Source organism: Malaclemys terrapin, chromosome 8 (genome assembly GCF_027887155.1).
Source record: "Malaclemys terrapin pileata isolate rMalTer1 chromosome 8, rMalTer1.hap1, whole genome shotgun sequence".
Lineage (NCBI taxonomy): Eukaryota > Metazoa > Chordata > Testudines > Emydidae > Malaclemys > Malaclemys terrapin.
Genome location: NC_071512.1, coordinates 15,617,023 through 15,636,209, shown reverse-complemented (window position 1 = coordinate 15,636,209; position 19,187 = coordinate 15,617,023). Strand labels below are relative to the sequence as shown.

General features: G+C 41.6%; 1 protein-coding gene across 3 annotated transcripts; it reads right to left on the bottom strand.

The window, feature by feature from the left end:
* Positions 1 to 60: 60 nt before the first annotated feature.
* RNF14 (ring finger protein 14) lies at positions 61 to 19,187 on the bottom strand. Of its 3 annotated transcripts, XM_054038362.1 has the most exons (10): positions 19,002 to 19,187; positions 15,903 to 16,113; positions 15,447 to 15,589; positions 15,154 to 15,316; positions 13,549 to 13,700; positions 9,139 to 9,666; positions 8,376 to 8,604; positions 6,757 to 6,929; positions 5,147 to 5,277; positions 61 to 2,425 (listed from the first exon to the last, which is right to left on the bottom strand). In XM_054038362.1, exons 4-10 carry the CDS (start codon positions 15,305 to 15,307, stop codon positions 2,368 to 2,370), a joined length of 1,425 nt encoding a protein of 474 aa, XP_053894337.1. In that variant the 5' UTR covers positions 15,308 to 15,316; positions 15,447 to 15,589; positions 15,903 to 16,113; positions 19,002 to 19,187; the 3' UTR covers positions 61 to 2,367. The 3 variants fall into 3 exon arrangements, with proteins under 3 accessions (XP_053894337.1, XP_053894336.1, XP_053894338.1); XM_054038361.1 differs by lacking the exon at positions 15,447 to 15,589 and having other exon boundaries at positions 19,002 to 19,186; XM_054038363.1 differs by lacking the exons at positions 15,447 to 15,589; positions 15,903 to 16,113; positions 19,002 to 19,187 and having other exon boundaries at positions 15,161 to 15,249.

Below are 19,187 nucleotides of genomic sequence, written 5' to 3'. Positions count from 1 at the left end.
CAAGGATGTGAAATTAGCAGCAAAAGCACTGAGCCTAGATGCAAATAAGAGCAAATAATCTACATTTTTAAATAATTTATTCATCTCCATTTTACATTCATCATGGTAATATAGATTTACATCCTTTTTACAAAAAGGAGGGAACAAGGCTCATTTGAACCATTAAAACATTATTTTAAAGGATAAAAATTTACCAGCCTCTTTACTGCATAACATCTCATGGTTATTTCTGCAAATAATGCTTTGCAAACTAACACAGGTAGATTGAGAGAGATTAGGAGGCAGACACTTTATCCAGTCTATATGCATAATCCTTCCCTGCAAATACTTGATATGCCATATGAGTTTTTTAAAAAAAAAACATTTTGAATTGGAAACAAGCACATTCCAGAAACAGTGCTTAAATAGGAAACCTCCACCTGAATTAACTTTAGGGTTTGAATTCTTGATCATTGTATTTAAACAGAGCAAAAGAATACAGAGCTAGCAAACACTTTGCCTGGTATGCACCAGGGCTAGGCACTACCATTTTAATATACATGATTACTACAAAAAGCAAAGCTAATTTACCAGCTGAAATGATCATCACAGCTGCTGTCCAGAAGCAGAATAATAATATATTCCATAGAGTGACTATGTGCTGATATACATCCCATAATTAATACAACTGTGAAGACAATTGAGTTTACTTTTATAAAGGTGAAGTTAGTGCATGTGAAAGGTGCTGGAATGCAAATTAAACAATCCACACACAGGAGTAGTCAAGCTTCCCCTACCCACCTCAACCAAGATTAAGGTGGACCAATTCCAGGCAAGGGGAATCTGGCTCCATGCGTATTCTATCTTTGATCTCTCAGGCTACCATGCATGATAGTGAGTTGTGTAACAGGACTCTTTGTCCCTTCCAGAAATGGCCTCAAACTATTTACTAAATTCACCTAAACAGATATTTGAGTAAAGATTTATTTACTAACAACCAAAGCTGCATATGAAGAGTTGACCTTGACTCTCTGTATCATTACCTAGTTCCTGAAACAGTCAGGCCCTGCTGTCTTATTTTGAACAAGGTATATTTCTCATTAAAAAGTCAAAGCAGCTGTTTTCTAGCCCATCTTATAGATGAAAAGTATTTCTAAAATGTAATCCAAGCCCTGTTCTCATATTTGAGACTGTTTGTAAAACTACAGGGAGGGAGATTTGTTTTTCCAATAACTTCTTATTTTGAAGTATGATGTCAGTGTGAATGAGTGAGCTAGTTCAGCTGGAAGGCCGCACATTAGTCCCGGCCATTTATCGAGAGGTCTTTGGCCAAAGGACTTAATTTCACAAAAAAATTTTTAACAACTAGAACTTGGGAAGGAAAAATATGCAGTTAGGGGATTCAAGTCACAATTGACTGTGTACCTGTAAAATTTCAGTTCAGTGTCTGAGGTCGCTTTTTTTTTTTTTTTTTTTTTTTATTTAAGCACCTCATTAATATCTGAGTCAAGAAACACTGCACAGAATTTCACAGATTGGGCACAGACTGTTTTAATATCCATCATTATGAAAATAATCACCAGACCATATAAATTCCTTCCCTGTTAAGATATGATAGCAACATGGAAATTAATTACTGAAACTGAATAAAAAAAAGGTGAGAGTTATGAAAACAGGAAATGTTTGTCAGTAATTGTCTACACAGGACCCAGGCATTAGATCTACTCTGTGGTGGTGGAAGGACAGGAGGAGAAGGAATGGAGGGCAAAAATTCTGCAATTTATAAACCTCTACCACCCCAGTGAAGTGTGTCAGGGTTAGAGCAGTGAGCCACCACAGAAATCAGTTTGGATCCAGGTCAGGAAATGCTATGAAAGCAACTGGCTCAGCCTCAGAGAGGGGAGAAATTCTTATGCTAGGTTTAATGAGTCTTCCTGCAATGGACACAAGAAGCTTCACCAAAGGGCTCCAGGGAGAGCACATCTAGCCCACCTCAGCGATAGGAAAGATTACTGCAAAGTATGCAGGATGGAATCCAGAGATCCTTGCAAGGCCAAACTTCCTGGAGAAATTCCCAAACAGAAATTTCTAGGATGTGTTTCAGAAAAAGGGGCACATTATGGTATTTAGAGTTTTCTCAACTATTTTTTAAGCCTTCGGATGACAGTTTGTTCCTTCTATTTAGCACTGGACATGTACATGAGGGACCTAAACCACTAGAAGAGGAGGGAAATTGTCTCTTCTGTTTGTGGCAATACCATCCAAATGGTTGTGTGAGCAGCCTGCAGTGTGAAGTGTTACCACTCATCATATGAAAGCAAACAAACTTGACGTAAGCAGAAGAGATTCATTTCTGGTTTCTTCAGCTTTAGGTGATACAGAACATAACTAGTCTTCATCTTCAGCATCCCTGAAGTCACCATCAACATTCATAGCTTGAAACAACCTGTGAGACAGGCAAGAATCTGTATTAGGAATCACTGAACAGCAACTTGAAATTGAAACTAGGATTTGAACTTTGCAGCGTCTTTATTTTTGTCATTTCATTGAAAAGCATGCATTGCAACAGCCCAAAGTTGACTCAAACAACAGTGCCTAGCACAATGGTGTCCTGGTCCATGATTAGGGCTCCTAGGCACTATGGTAATAAAAATAAATGATAATGATAATTAAGCCTCTAAAGATCCCAGAGAGTATTATTATTAATCATTTTTATTATGGTAGTGCCTAAGACCAAACGGGAAGAGAGCCCCATTGTGCTGGGCACTGTCCAAACACAGTAGTAGAGAGTACCTTGTCCTGAAGAGTTTACAATCTAAGTGGACAAGGATAGGAGAACGGGGTGTAACACACAAGCAGAGTGAAAAATGTGATGCAGCAAACACATCAAATTAGTTCAATGATTAATCTATTTTTTGGGGTGTGGGTTTAAATTAGGAGGGAATAAGCTAAATGGAAAGAAAAGAGAAGGGAGACGGAACTTTGAAGGGAAGGTGGGTAAGAGGGGTGGGGCAGGGAAGGAGAGAAGGGTAGTTGTGGAGTGAAACTGAAGAGAGGAGAGGAGAAGAGAGTGTGGGGGAGGAACAGGGAGGGTTGGAGCAGACAGCCAACCAGCATAAGCCAGTCATGAACAATTCTCTGAACATAGATCCTTTCCCCATTTTACAAGCAGGCAAATTGAGGCACAGAAAGTAGCTGACTTTTGCTACCGACTTTCATTTATTAGAGAACAAGGAATAGAACTCAGAAGTCCTGACTCCTATTCCCTCCCATGGAAGCATCAATACAATGTCTAATATAAGAGACTCAATGTCCTAGTGCTAATCTTTAAAGCCCTCAATGGTTGGAAGCCTGGCTACGATAAGACATTGGTTTCCTTTGCTAAAATCTGCTATGATCAAAGGTTTTGTTGAGGCTGATGAAGCCCAGAGCTACAGCCAACGCCCTGTTGCTGGGAAGTTCCTACCACCAGAGGTTAGGAAGAGTTCACGTCTTGCTGCCTTTACAGCATAATGCATGACACTCCTCTTTGCACAGCATTTACTTCAAAAATGGCTGCACAATGACCAGCAACATTTCCTCTGGAGATAAATATTACTTAGGGTTACCATATTTTGTGCCTCCAAAAGGAGGACACTCCACAGGGCCCTGGCCCCGCCCCCAGCCCCGCCCCAACTCCGCCCCCTCCCCAAAGTCTCCGCCCCCTCCCCTGCTTCCCGCGAACATTTAATTCGCGGGAAGCCTGGGCAGGTAAGGGGGGGTGTGGGGGGAGGAGGTGCGGCCCAGGCTGGCCCCCCCGGCGGCTCCAGCCTGGGTCGGCTCGGGCCCTCGGGTGCCGGCCCTGGCCCCCGGCCGACCACCCCCGGCCCGCCCAGCACTGCCGGCCCCCGGCGGCCCAGCGCACCCTCCGGCTCCCGGCCCCGGCGGCCCAGCGCACCCCCCGGCTCCCGGCCCCGGCGGCCCAGCGCACCCCCCGGCTCCCGGCCCCAGTGGCCCAGCGCACCCCCCCGGCGGCCCGACCCCGCGGCCCAGCGCACCACCCCGGCGGCCCAGCTCCCGGCCCGACCCCCCGGCTCCCGGCCCCGCAGCCCAACGCACCCCCCCGGCGGCCCGGCTCCCGGCCCGACCCCGCTGCCCAGCGCACCCCCCCCGGCAGCCCGACCCCGCTGCCCAGCGCACCCCCCCCAGCGGCCCGGCTCCCGGCCCGACCCCCCGGCTCCCGGCCCCGCGCACCCCCCCGGCGGCCCGGCTCCCGGCCCGACCCCCCGGCTCCCGGCCCGGCGCACCCCCCCGGCGGCCCGGCTCCCGGCCCGACCCCCCGGCTCCCAGCCCCGCGGCCCAGCGCACCCCCTCGGCGGCCCGACCCCGCGGCCCCGGCCCGGCTCCCGGCCCGGCTCCCGACCCGGCACCGCGCGCCCGGCCCAGCCCTCCCTCCCGATTTTCCCGGACATGCCCGGCTTTTGGGGGATTTCCCCCCGGACGGGGATTTGAGCCCCCAAAAGCCAGACATGTCCGGGAAAATCCGGACGTATGGTAACCCTATATTACTGAACACATCCACTTAAGAAAGCAGAATAAGCAATGGAGGGATGAAAAATGTGGTCTTAGTATTCATTTGATATGACACCTACATACCACAGTGAGGGGTACATTATACATGCACAGAAAGATCTAGGAATGAAATATAATTGCAAAGAATTCTTCGATCCTGCTTGATTAGCAAGACACACAATGCAAGTCAGTGAACCAAGCTTTCATGCTATTATACCTCTCATCCACTTCCCCTACCATCTACCCAAGTAGCAATGATCTCTTCTATTCTTCCTCACAATCCCAATGCTGATGGCGTTAGCCTCCAGTTCTGCAATTCCTTTATTGCTGCCTTCCTACATATTTATACCAGACTCACCACTGTGATATCTGAGCACCTATATATGAAAATGAACAGGGGGGAAAAAAATCCCTCAAAGGCATACCATATTTCAAATCATATCTGAAAACATTTTATTCTTTTGCCTACATCTCAAAATTTCTCTCATTTGTATTTTAACTTTGTAACTAGCTATATAATTAAGTGAAAAAATAATTGGGGGGAGGGGCTTGCAAGAAAAATGCTATACATATGGAGCTTGTATTGTGTTTGAGGGCATATATCGTGAATACGTACCGGTTAAAGCATGGGGAGGATGCATCATTGAAGTGCTTATATGGGTTCGCCCTAGACAGAGAACCCATACAAAGCCAGCAAAAGTACTGCCTGCAGCCAGTGCATGTCATCTTGTTACAACCATCTAGTTTCTGGTGGGGGAACAAACAGGGAATAGCAGTAAGAATCAACCATATCTCATGTCACTTCTAAGCCTTCAAACCTGCCTTTGTGCAACATCAGCAATCAGTATGCGACAAACGATAGAAATGTGTATTTTCAGAAATGGAACATCTGTACAGTATTTTACTACATGTCACACCATCTTTGACAGACTACAAAAATTTTAAACTATAAAAGATTTTATAGGCTGTTTACCCACTGTATGAATAAACGAACAATTTTATTCAAAAGAAATAACTTTTCATCACCAGTTATTTCATTCAACAATAAGGTCACCAGCTGGGCCTGAGCACTGGATCTTCAGATCCCCAGCACAGATCTCTGCCTACTTGAATTATAGGAGTAATTATCCTCCATGTGGACTAGCCACTAAAGGGGGGAGCTAAGTTACCTAAGACAATTATGCCAAACAGGTACACAGCTATTTGTTAGACAGCAGCATAATACTACATCAGGATTTCTGGGTTTTATCTCTGACTCTGGAAAGGGACTGGCACGTACTGGTTAGATAGGATAATCAAAATACCTAGTTTTGGCATATTAGCCTGAAAAGCAATGTTGCATAGTGGATAAAACTTGATTGTGCTATATTACAGACCTCTGTTTTCTTCCCAATTCTCCTTGAAGTGACTTTGGATAATCTGTTAATTTATTTGCACAATGGGAGATGAATACTTGACTGCCTTCTAGGGTTGGGATACAAGGCCATGGTCAATAACAGTATTTCCATTCATTTCAGATTTTAACAGCAATCAGGAGAGGTGAGGTTTGAAATTATGATCTTTTGGCTCCCAGCTCAGTACACTTTTGCCTAGTTTACGGAATATTTGGTAGCAAGAGAATCTCCCTGGTGTCTGCGGAATACTGCCTGCCTTGTGGTAGAGGGAGCCTGATTCAACCAAAACAGAAAACAGACCATAAAATCTAGTATCCTTGTGAGGTCTGTTGCATGTCCTCACTTCAATCTGGTTTCAGGAGATGTGTACCCACAGGAGGAGTTTCTTCTTACTGTAATGCCAACTGCTTCTGCTGGCTGCAGAAGTGAGGACAAGCTCTATTACAAGTGTAAGTCTACAATATTGGTGAATGTCGTTTCCTGTTTGTGAACCAGTAGCCTGTGTCACAGAAGCTTTATTTTGCTGCATTACTAAACACACTGGAAACCTCACTTTTTCCTGAACTGTTTGCTGGCAATTACCCAGCACCTGGGGAACTACTGATGAATACCTTTAAAAACTGAAAATACCTACTTTTTATTAAATGTAACACTCAAAAGTAAGACTAGAGTAGCCAGCAGCAGGGATGAGGCACAAATGGAATCATACGGACCCTACAAATGAAAGTCCTAATTCCCTGGCACTGGTCCCCATAGTGAATCGCATTAGCAACATAGGACAGTAACAATTAAGAACAAATGTGATTCTCCAAGTTTGGCCCAATACACTCACCTCTATATGAGTGCCACAACAAGGGCAGGCCTTTGAGTTCTTTTCTAGCCATTCTTTACTTTCCATCTCCTCAAGCACTTTCTTAATCACTCCTTTGCCATGGCGCTGCTCCAAAAATATTTTAGTGGCCTCATCTGCTTCTTGGTACTCATTACACAAATCCATTAGCTTTTCTAAGGAGTGAAATAAAGACACAGAAAAACACATTAACCTTACATACCACACTGCATATGGAAGTCACACTCTTAGCTAAGCCAACGAGCCAAACTCATTGTAAACATAATTCAGGAGATTCCAAAGATTGCAAGGGTCAAGAGGATTCCAATAACTTTGATAGGAGAATGAGGCAGCAACAGCCACCCAGAAGTTCAACCCAGCTGCTGATACTAGTATAATCTACCACCTCTCAGCTGTGGAAACTCCAGGACCACAAAACAGAACACACCAGGGACAAGTACTTTATACTTTTTAAAAAAACATGTTATGTTTGAGATTCTCAAACATAGTACAAGGAACATCTTGTTATTTCATAAATATCTGCTCAATATGCAGCTTCAGTTAAAAAAGCAACAAAATGGTAGGATGCATGAGGAACAGAATGAAAGTTTATATTGAAAATATTGCAATTCCATCATATGAATCACCTTCGCTGGGAATGCTGTGTTCTAGTCACCCTACCTCAAAAAACTTAAAGTGGAAATAAAAGGTTTGTGACCAAAACAATTACAGGCACGGAGGGAAAAAAATCATACGACATGAGACTGAAAAGATTCGGATTGTTTAGTTCAGAGGGGAGAAAAATAAGAGTGTACACGATAAAGGTATACAGAATGAACAGTAGAAAGAAGGTAGATTGGACACTTGTATTTACCCTCTCTTGTAATAAGGACTGTCAAAATTGAAATAGGTAGCATATTAAAAATTGATGCAAGGAAATATTTTTTGCTAACACCATACATTTAGTGGAACTCTATCACAAGACATCAAGGCCAAATGCTCAACAAGATTTAAAAAAAGGAATGGACATTTATATAGCTAATATCTTGAGTTACATTAGTATGGATTTTAAAATGTCTGGAATATAAACCCTCATGCTTCATGGCATATGGGTAAACTCCTCAAAGGCTGGAAGAAACTTCCTGTGGACATGTTATTCCATAAATGTCCACTTTAGGGTTTCTTGCACCTACCCTCAAGCATCTGCTACCAGTCACTGTGGGAAACCGGAATGTATCCTGTGTATCATATTTCCCTCTAAGTTATCAATAATAATTTTGTTTTTAAAAACCGCAAGATATACAAATGGGTATAGTGAGCAACTACAATGCCATAACCATTGTCCTTCTTAACTGTGTCATTTGTTCATCTAACTTGTTGCAGCATGTCTAGACATTCAACTGTAAACTCTTCAGGGCAGAGGCCAGCTCTTCAACTACATTTAACCTCTCATCCTCATTACACAGAGTCCCACCACACAGACGGAGGTGTCAACTCACTTACCCCTTACTATAGCAGATACTCAGAAACATTTCTACTTCTGTATCTACTTAATGTCACCGTATTCTACAATGAAAGCTGCAATTCACTTTGTGTTCCATTTCCAAAACAGTGCAACTCACCTGCAGTGACTTTACATGGAGAGACTCCATGATAAGTCATTTTACAGAGGGTACAGAAAGCATAGTTGCAACTGGAACATATGCCCATGGTGCAACCTGGCTCTTGCATCACTGGAGTCTGACAGCATGGACGAGGACAATATACCACGTCTGCCATCAAGTCCAAGCTGGACTGCAGAAGTAGGCGGTCATAACGTGCAAACAACTCCTCTCCAACCAGTTCCTTAACCTAAACAAAGATCAAACAACATTATATTTGCTGGATTCAGATGTTCAATCTATTAGCTCTGGTAGAAAAAACTTTAAGACACGAGTACCAACAACTAGTTTGAATTTGCTTTAGCACATTTTAAACATGACTCTCATTCTGATCAGGAGATTACTGCAACAATCAGAGAGAAAGTATACAAGCTATTGATGATACTCTCATTAAATCTGCAGCTTCTTTGCATGGTCATCTTAAATATTCTGAAGAACAGATTCACTAGCAATTCAAATCCTTGGCACTGACAGTTTAGAGTCCCATAGTGAAAACAATTAGCACAGTAAGTGGGATCATATTAATTCAAATCGGTGTTCAAGACATCTGAAACTAATAGTGGGCAAAAAATTTTAACTCAGGAGCATGTAAGTGGCCTCTGGGTAGCATGAAAAAACTCTGTGCTTTAATTACTATGGTTTGAGCAAAAATCAATTATATACAATTCAGCTTTATTAGTAAGCTAGAGGTGTGCATGCATTGATTATATACTTCTGCTATTACCTGGCCAGGAGTAGCAACAGAAGAACACTTTGGTTCTGGACAGCTGAGGCAGTGGACCTGACCATCCCTGATCTGAATTTCGAAGTAGTCCTTTAAACAGGATTTGCAGTATATATGCCTGCACTCCATGAAGTACATACAGTCACTACCCAGCTTCTCAGAAAAACAGATGCTGCACAAGAACATCTTACTGTTAAAGCATTTTTTCTGCTGAGCCTGATCAAAATCCAAGATTTCCCTTATCAGACTTGACAGAGACTCCACATCCTGTATAGCTCTTTCATCAAGGATTTTTTCTTGTGCTGTTGCAGCACCTGCTGCGCCACAACCATCCAGCTCAGAGTTCAGAGGAAACAGAGATGTCCTGCTCTGCCCATTTTCTTGATGGCACATTTTTAGTTCATACGGGGAGGTGATGTTCAGGTAAGCTAGTGTTTCTTCCTTAAGAAACTGCATCCAGGCAAACAAGACCACACAGCCTCGGTTCTCTTCCCACAAGTTGTCTAAGTGCTTGCAAAGTGCAGTAAGCTAGAAAAGAAAAGTTTGAGCTTAGAACCCAAAAAGAACAGCTCCATCTTCCAGCAACTCCTGACTCATCTTAGAACAATTTCCCTCTAATATGGTAGCTTCAGATTTCAAATTTAGGCCATGAACTAATTTAGTTGAACAGGGTCTTTGTTGTTTGTACACATTGGGAAATAATAAGAGAGCATCACTTTACATTCTCACCTGATCACTTGCTAACCTCCAAAGCATAAATCCTCAGTCTACACCTTTCGCTATACAGAAAAACTCAACTCCATTTCAAAATATTAGAAAGTATTGCAAGTAATTGTTAAGAAATGTAGATTTAGAAATAAAAATCATATGATGTGATAAGTAACTTAGATAACACAGTTCTATATGCTTTACTGTAAAGATTAAATAACATTTGCTTCAAGGTGACCTGGCTAAAATATTTTTAAAATATATGTCTGGTGCCCGGCCTTTTTATGTTTAAAGAAAGCCTGAATAGTTTGTTTTCAAGTCTCTCTCCTGCTGCATTTTCCCTCAGAAATATCAAAATGTCAGGTCTTGTCTTCCCTATTTTTAATTGAGGACTCAACTATACATTGGGCAGGATTTCTGTTTTTTTTTTTTTTTTTGAATCCTTAGTTGTCAGGGTGCTCAATCTTAAATATACCTTTCCTTCCAATTGCTCCCTGCATGTCTGAATTAAATACGTACATAGAACAGAAGTTTTAAACAGTCAGTTAAAATCACTCCCCTTCTTAAATCAATTTTCACTTGCTTGATAATCTGATATCCAAATTTTCCATTGGTCCACAGAATCTTCCAGGAAAGATGGGGTAGGACAAGGCCTCAATTTCAAAAGTAAAACACATACAGGAAAAACTAATTTTGAATAATATCTTGCCTTCTTCATAAATCATAAGGCAGAAAAAATGGACACCTAATTTCCCACCAGCTTTGCAGTTACGTTTAAACTTATAAATTAAAAGCCACCTGTAGCATAATCAGAACTCATTTCCTTTCAAGTGAATAGGTAAGAACACTAATTACTGCCAGACCTACATACTGATCTAGATATTTTGGGTTACAGGAGGAAGTTATTTTTAGTGAACAACAAAAACAAAGTAACTATGATGCATATTTACAATCTCAACTTTGAAGTTCTGAGGTTAATGAAAGAAGTCAGCCTCGTTATTCTGACTGGACTAAATGTAGCACATTTGGAAGTCAATTCAAGATTCAGCCAACTACTCACCTCTGGTTTACGTATAATGCTTTAAGTGTTTTATCATCTGATGTACTTTAATTGTGTTATTTAAAACATTAAAATCTGTATATACAATAGATATTACATGCCTGCACTAATTCATAGAGCATTTGCCTTTGGGGCTTTCATTATCAAACACTGAACACATTCTAATGTTGTGTACTGGAATAGACATCTGCTTTGTACCAGAGACTTCCCCCTCTTCTACTTTTGCCTGACTTGCAGTGAACTTTTAGTATTCCCATTTTATATAATTACCTTAGTAATTTAAACATAGTTAGGATACGAGTATTCTGCTTATCTTGCAACTAGCTTTATTTGTTTTGAGTGTTAGTTCACTAGCAGCAGTGCACTTTGAAGACAGTCTGAATTCTTGGCCAATTAGCACGTTCCCATTCATAACCTTTAGTTTGTCTCTTCCAAATTATACTAACCAATCACTGCTCATGCATTGAAACAGCTCATGCTACAATTACTGCATATTAATTCAGACAATGATTATTGCTGTTTCAGTAAAAAAGTCAAGTTAACTCAAATGTGATCACCTCACCTGAGTGCACATTTCCCAAAGACTAAAAGCCGGACATGTTAGTTGGATGATATTTTCTCTGAAAAAGCCTAATCTATGGAAAGAAACTGATTCTCTAGCTTCCTCCCTTATCTCTTATACAGGAGGCTATCGGAGGAAAATAAATGTTAACTTTAATAACTCAAAGTATAATTTACGAAGGGACACCCCTCCACATACCAAGGTTTGTGTTGCTCTTACTAAATTCTCCACTGCTCAGCAATGAACTCTAGGTGCTCAGTCTATTAGTTGTATGATCAGGCACAATGTTTTGATCACAATATTCACTGGAATTATTTGTACACTGACTACCACAATGGAGCTGGCCTGTAGATACTACTGTAATACAATAATAGCATACAAGAAATAAAGGCCTATGCAACTGAAATTTTAGTTCATTTATGGGAAAAAAATCTAGATGACATGCTTCTTTCATATAAACTCACTGCTTCACAGCAAAGAATGTAACAGATATAGCTGCATGTTAGACAATTTTTATTCAAGGAATACCAGCTATTTTGCAAATACACAGCAACATTAGAAATAGCTAATGCAATAATAAAGAGTTCAATTGGAAGTATCCAGATGTGTTATACCCACTGTACCCAAACATAATGGATGCATTCTTCCACCTATGAAATGATATGGGTTGTTGTCCTCTATAATCTCACTACCTAATGCAGGTTTTTGGTTTGTGTAATTTTTTAAAAAAATGTATACACCTCCTACACAGTTAGTTCTGATAATGTGTTTTTGAATAAGCAAATTTAAAATGCTTTAAAGTTACATTATTTTTATAATCCAATTGCTCTCTTTCTTACAAGTTTGAAATTGAAGTGTCCTCAGTGAATACTGCTCTCTATCCACACATGCATCCTGGATTGTTATTTTTGGATTGCTCGCAAATGCTGGGTTAATAGCATCCCATGTTTACTAACATCAGAAAAGGCAGGTTAAATTCTGGGGCTATCAATCCTAACAGCATCTCTTTAATCTAATATTGCCTTTATCAGCCTTTGGATCTCAAGATCTTTAGCTGCTATTGACAGAGCTATGTCTCTCTCCAGAGATTTTAAAAATACAATATACTTATGTGTTCTTTCACTAAAAATTTTTGTTCTTCAAGAAAATATTTTACAGTATCTTACTCTTAAATAGTAAAAAAAAAGTATTTCAAGAAGAATGAGTATACATTAATACCTGCCCTTCTTAAATGGCGGAAGGCACCTGAGTCTCATGACACACAATACAAAAGATTTTCAGATATAGGCTGTATTTGCACAGCACAGTATATACATATTCACATGTACCTACTCTATAATGCACAGGATATAAGCAGAGATGAAACAGGACATCGAATCGCTATGATTGGGATTTTCAAAAGTGCCTAAAGGCCAGATTTCCAAATAGGTGCCAATAGACGCAAATAAGCACCCAGTAAGATTTACAAAAGCACCTAAAGCAAGTTAGGTGCCTAATACCCATTGAAATCAATGGGAGTTAATCACCTAGGCACTTCTTAAAATACCACTATGCATCTCTCTGCATCTTTAGTACCTTTAAAATTCTGGCCATAAGTGACTTAGGAACAGTCACATTTTCAAAAATGACTTCAGCACTTAAGAGCCTATGTTTCTTTGACAGTCAATGGGACTTAGGCTCCTAAGTCACTTAAACGCTTTTAAAAATTTTACCCTAAATTTTACCCAAATAGAATTTAGCAGCCTAAATTCTATTGATTTTCTATGAGACTTGTGCACCTAAGTAATTAAGATACTTTTGAAAATCCCATCCTTTATCCTTAAGAATCTTGCAGCATGAAGAGAAAAAGACTGTTGGCAAAGGGCGCCAATAAAAACTACTTCTTATACAATTCATTAGAAGTATGTATTACACTTCATGACGCTAATTGTTTCCTCCAACAACCTGGATGTTAAAAGCGAAGTTCTATGCAACTATTCCTTCACCTGCTGCATTTACAACTATTAGAGTATTAATTATAAAGAATTTTTTTTATGTTCCTGAAAGGTACAAGAAGTGTCAAAAAGATTTTAAACCAAACCTGGGTCTGGGAGAGCCACTTGCTGCTGAGTGTGAACACAGGCGAAGAGGCTGATGGGTAATCTGGTGGGAGTTCAAAATTCAATACAAGTGGAGGCAGAAAGCAAATTGTGTATTCAAATCCACTGTTCTGAAGACACTCTGTGGGACTTCCTGAACCAAAGACAATTGATTGATACAAGTTGAGAGAAAGATCAATAGAACTATGATTATAGGTGTTGCAGCCTAATGAAGTTTAACTGCAAGATAAAGTTTCCAAGCAACCTCTTTTCATTTGATAAGTCTGAGTAAACCAGTTAAACTAAAAATTTAAGTAAACAATGTGCCTTTTTAGTGCTATAACATTTCATAAACAGTTGTGTGCTGGAGGCTGAATCAGTGAATATTGACTTTGCTAGTACTATGATCTGTCAGATAAATCACAAACCAGATAGTCTGGAAAGGCAAATCCTCAAGAATAAGGGTAAATATACTTTGTTGTTCTAAGAACAAGAAAAGGAACAAGCCTCTCTAATTCTGATAATTTATCATTGATAGTTTTCCTTAGAGAAAAAGCAAATTCATATTTCAGGGGTCTTTCCAGAGAAGGGAGTGTCTAGTGGACAGAGCACAGCATTGTGGATCTGTCACTGTTTCAATGTACCATCTTGGGCAAACAACAGTTAATAGGTAAACTGAACCAGAGGCATCTCTGATGGAGTTAATAACCACTTCACAGATTGGGAAGCTTAAAAGGACACAATTAATTTGAAAAATAGTCAAATTAAAAACAGAGTTAAAGGTAATTTCAAGTTCCTCTGCCAAATGTTTAAAAGTGTGGGTTTGTTATTTGTTACTTGTGTTGCTGAGTTTGACCCATACAAACAAGAGAAACTGAATGATTGCATATGGGAACCAAGGAAGACAGCTACACATGCACAATGGTGTCAGATAAACAAATTAAATCACCTGAACAAATACAAAATAATATTTTCTTGAAACTGACAGTTATAGTAATGCTCGGTGTTACCTGTAACAGTATGCAATTTTTTTTTTCCAAAGAGAAGTATCATTTTTAAATTGACAGTGTTCTTTACCTAATATTTCAAAACACAGTCTCAGATGAAAGGCACTACAGAAATGCAAAAGCACACCAGATGGACAGGAAAATAACACTTAAAGACGTAGACTTGTTTGCTCCAAGGGTCCCCGATGGTCTAATGAATGCTCAATTCACACAAAAATATTCCAACTTTAATTTAAAATATTTTAGGAAAAAAAGTATTTTGAAACACTACAGATGAATTCTCCTTAGCAAGTAATTTGAACAAACCATTAAAAATTCCATTCTAGGAAGCTACTATATTTGAAATTTAAAAGTCCACCCTCTTTAGTTTTGATCTTTAAGAATGATATGCAAATACTTAAAGCAAGAATAACATTGTGAAGTTATAGGTATGAGTGATACCCATCCCAGCTGTAATTTGTTATAAATTGTTCATGACTCAAAGTTCTAAGAAGAGAAAATGAAGAATGTTTGGGTAACCACCTTTGGAACATGTGTAGGAAAATACAGACTATTTTAATAAAACCTAATTTCAAGATAATGCAAAACATCTGGACTCACCACTCACAAATATTTTGAAGTTTTGGGGCAACTCCAGACAAATTCTTGTTTCTCCTCCTTGGGCAGAGTCTGCCCTCTTAAATTCATCTTCATCATAAATACTAGCTAGAGCCAGCAGCTCATCCTCCTGAGCTTCCTTATCTTCTGAAGACATTTAACTTCTCTGCAGAATCAAGAAAACCAACCAACAATTCAGTTAGGACTAAACAGAAAAGTCAAATGGTCTGTTAATGTATATATTTAATGTTATTGGAATCAAATTTAGAAGAAACAATAAAACATGAAAACACTACCAAACATAAGTACTCTTTCTTCAGGTTAAAGATCCTGCACGTGGTCTATCATTTGTTGGCAATTTTAAAGTTATAAAAAATGGTTCTCTTCAAAACGTTGATAATGAGAGACCAACCCTTAGAAAGTCAGAGGCTGAAGAACACTGTAGAATGAAATGTGCAATGGAGTGTTAATAGTATCAAGATGACACTTTGTTAATGCTTGAGATGGAAACCACAGACCAAAGAAGGGACAAAGACAGGAGTGGGAAAGGAAGTAGTAACAGTGTAGCTCTCTTTCAGTACACTGACTATCACCTACCAGGTACATCTAAAAATATAGTTTGATTACAATTATTTCAAATGACAAGCAAGAACACATGGACCTCAAACAGACATCATGTTGGTGCATTTCTATACCGTTTCAGTAAACAATTTAAAGGAGCTCTTTTAAAAAAATCTTTGCAATTTCATTACCTTTTCAGTTACAATTGCAAAACAGTAGCAACTAGAGTTGCAGGTACTGTTAGTGACCCTGCACAGCCACGTTAGTAAGGCCAGGGCACAGACACTGCTCATTCTTCAGAAGGAACTGGGAGTCACAAGTTTTTTCTGTGGGAAAGCAAGAAGACTGTAGGTTCTGTTGCCAGGGCAGGCATGGTGATGAAGCTCAGTATTTGTCTGCTGCCTATAACAAAAAATTAGAGGGATTAAAATCCTCTCAGCATTTCCATTATGAGCTGCTATCATCAACTGTTTCACTCAAGTGAGCCTTGGCATGCACACTCAATGACATAGAGGTTTTTTGTTTGTTTGTTTTTAAAGTTTCCATAGTACACATCTCAATGATGTATGTTAGCCCTGATCTTGCAATTGGATCTATTAGTGCAGACCCCTGGGCTGAGCACAGTCCTACTGAAGTCAATGGGGTTCCATGCTAGTGGATCCAATTGCAGGATTGGGGGCTTACCTTATTACAGCTCAGAAAAACTGCTCACTGGTAAATAGTGATGGGTTGGAGGAGATCTGTTTCAAACCATTTGAAGTTATCCATGAGATTCAAATGAGTAAATAATACTTTCGAAAAAAGTCCATTCTTATACACTTCTATTTTTGTAAATATAACCAAGAAAGGTGCATTTAAAAAACAAACAAAAAAAAACAGAGAGATACAAGTCCAATTCAAACCCTTACACACTAGGAAACTCAGTTTTAATTATGTAAATCTGAAATCACTCCTTTCCTTTAACATATCACTGTGCCTAGCATATAAAGAACTCTGCTAACTCTCACTCGGCTAATGCAACAGAATGACAATTCTCCGAAGGACCTGCATGCTTCCCTCTCACCATGCTTCCAAACAAAACAAATAATACATAGTTTAAGCTACAACTCTCAAAAGTGATGATTAAAGTACATTTTGTGATACAATGCCCTTGATTTCACGACTTGTTTACTTATTAATTTGCAAAGGAGCTTTCAATCATCAGTACAAATTAGTGAAGTTCAGCTGTAAAAGACTGACTGTGTCTTTCTAGTCTCATGCTATGCCTACATTGCAACCAGAGGCATAATTTACATCTTGTGTAGACGTATCCAGGCTAGCTTTAATCTAACTATCTTACTTAAGAAAGTAGCAAAGACGTAGTGGTCTGGGCTGTTGAAGCCCACTGTGGTCTCCAGGCTATATACTTGCACTAGTAGCCCACACTGACATGTCTCTGCTGCTATGTTACACAAGCCGAAAATTACACCTTGGTTGCAGTGTAGATATAATCTCAGGCCTGGTTTACACAAAAACATTAGATCAACCTAGCTACAGTGCTGTGCTGCAAGAAGTTACATATTCTGAGGACTATGGCTATGTTAACTGAAGAATTCTTCTGTTGACCTAGCTATAACCTCTGAGTGGGAATTAACTACACCAACAAAAAAATTCAATTGTAGGAAGCGTCTACACTAGAGTGGCGCAGCGGCAGCACTGTAGCTGTGCCACTGTAAAGCAAACATGGCCTCCAGCTCCTGCAACACTTAGGCCTTGGCTACACTTGTGAGTTACAGCACAATAAAGCAGCCCCGGGTGCCCTAGCTCACTCTCCGTTCCCACTGGCAAGGCACATAGAGCACTCTGACTCGGCAGCTACAGCACTACTGGTACTCCACCTCGGCGAGTGAAATAACATTTGCTGTGCCACCAGAGTGCCGCGGCACCAGTGTGAACGAGGTGTTGCATTACTGCGCTGTGATCAGCCTCCGGAAACATCCCATTCTTAAGTCAAGTGGTCACTCTTGTCATTGTTGTGAAATCGGCTGCAAGAATGCAGAAATGCCCTTTCAAAGCTCCTTTTCAGAGAAGCCGGCTGCTTATAAGCTCTGGGAAAAAGCAAACATTTATTGTTTGCTTTGAGTATGTGTGTGTGTGTGTGGGGGGGGGGTGGCTGAACTTACAAGACAGCACCCTCACACACACTCAGCACCCCAAAACCCCCCCAAACACACAACACACTCCCGGTCACACTCCACTCCACCCCCCACATTTGAAAAGCACATTGCAGTCACTTGCATGCTGGGATGGCTGCACATAATGCACCACTCCCAATGTCGCTGCAAATGCCGCAAATGTGGCCACGCCAGTGTGCTTGAAGCTGTCAGTGTGGAGAGACTGCAGCGCTTTCCCTACTGTGCTCTACCAAGGCGGGTTTAACTCACAGCGTTCTACATCTGCAAGTGTAGCCATGCCCTTAGTGCTTGTCTTTGTTGCAGCTGTTATAACTCAAGTGCTGCCCCTAACACAACACCTGTCCACGCACACAGACCTTAACTCAAGTGCAGTGACACTTTTAAATCAAGTTGGCTGGCCTGTAAGGAGATACAGCTCAACTCAAACAACCTCTCAGCTGCTCACGCAATCACACTGTGCAGCTCAAGTAGTATTTCCAACTCCCAGTGTGGTTGCTCTTGCTGGAGCCGTTAACTCTAGCGTAGACAAGTCGAGTTAACGCCACGGAGGCCACAAACTCCAGAGCAGTGTCAGACATAGAACACGCATCACCCAGGGTAAGGACGACTCTCACAGGCAAGGTGAAAGGGTTGTGAGATAACGAGAAGGAACAGAGAGTATTTGAAAGGAGACTTTTGGCCTGGGAAGTGCGCCCCTAGCAGGTAACCCCAATAGGACTTAGGATAGAGGAGTCAAGCCCTTGATTCTTAGCCAGTTTTCCCAACCCTTTCCCCAGCCAGCCCCTCTCCCTGCCCCTCACTGTCCCCCCCCCCGTCAGTCTCTCTCCCCGCCCCGTTCCCCATCGTCCCCCAGGCCAGCCCCTCTCCTCGCCCCGATCCCCACCGTCCCCCCCCAGCCAGCCCCTCTCCCCCCCGTTCCCTCCCGTCCAGCCCCTCCACCCTTCCCTTAGCCAGCCCCTCAGCACTTCCCACCCTTTCCCCAACCCCCCCCCTTGCCCCTCACCGCTGCCCCCCAGCCCTTGCTCCAGGCCGCCCCACATCGCCCCCCACCTCCTCAGTCCCACCCCGCCCCGCCGTCACAGCACCCCCATATCCCGGCCTCTCGCTCGCTCCCACCTCTGCGCTCCTCGGCCCGCACGCTCCGCTCCCAGCGCCGGCCCCTGGGCCCCAGCCGAGGCGCAGAAAGCGGCTGGATCTACTCCGCGCGACTCCCTGTCCCCGGCTCTCAGCTGGGCCGCGGGCGGCCTCCACCCTGCCCGCCCCTCACCGCGCAGCCGGGCCCTAGAGCGGCCCGGGCTGAGC

Coding starts and splice junctions, on each gene's coding strand:
- RNF14 (XM_054038362.1), bottom strand. CDS start 15,307: ATGTCTTCAGAAGATAAGGAAGCTCAGGAGGATGAGCTGCTGGCTCTA. Junction 9,667..13,548: donor AGTGGCTCTCCCAGACCCAG/GTTTGGTTTAAA, acceptor TTTCTTTTCTAG/CTTACTGCACTTTGCAAGCA. Junction 2,426..5,146: donor TCCTCCCCATGCTTTAACCG/GTACGTATTCAC, acceptor CCTGTCTCACAG/GTTGTTTCAAGCTATGAATG.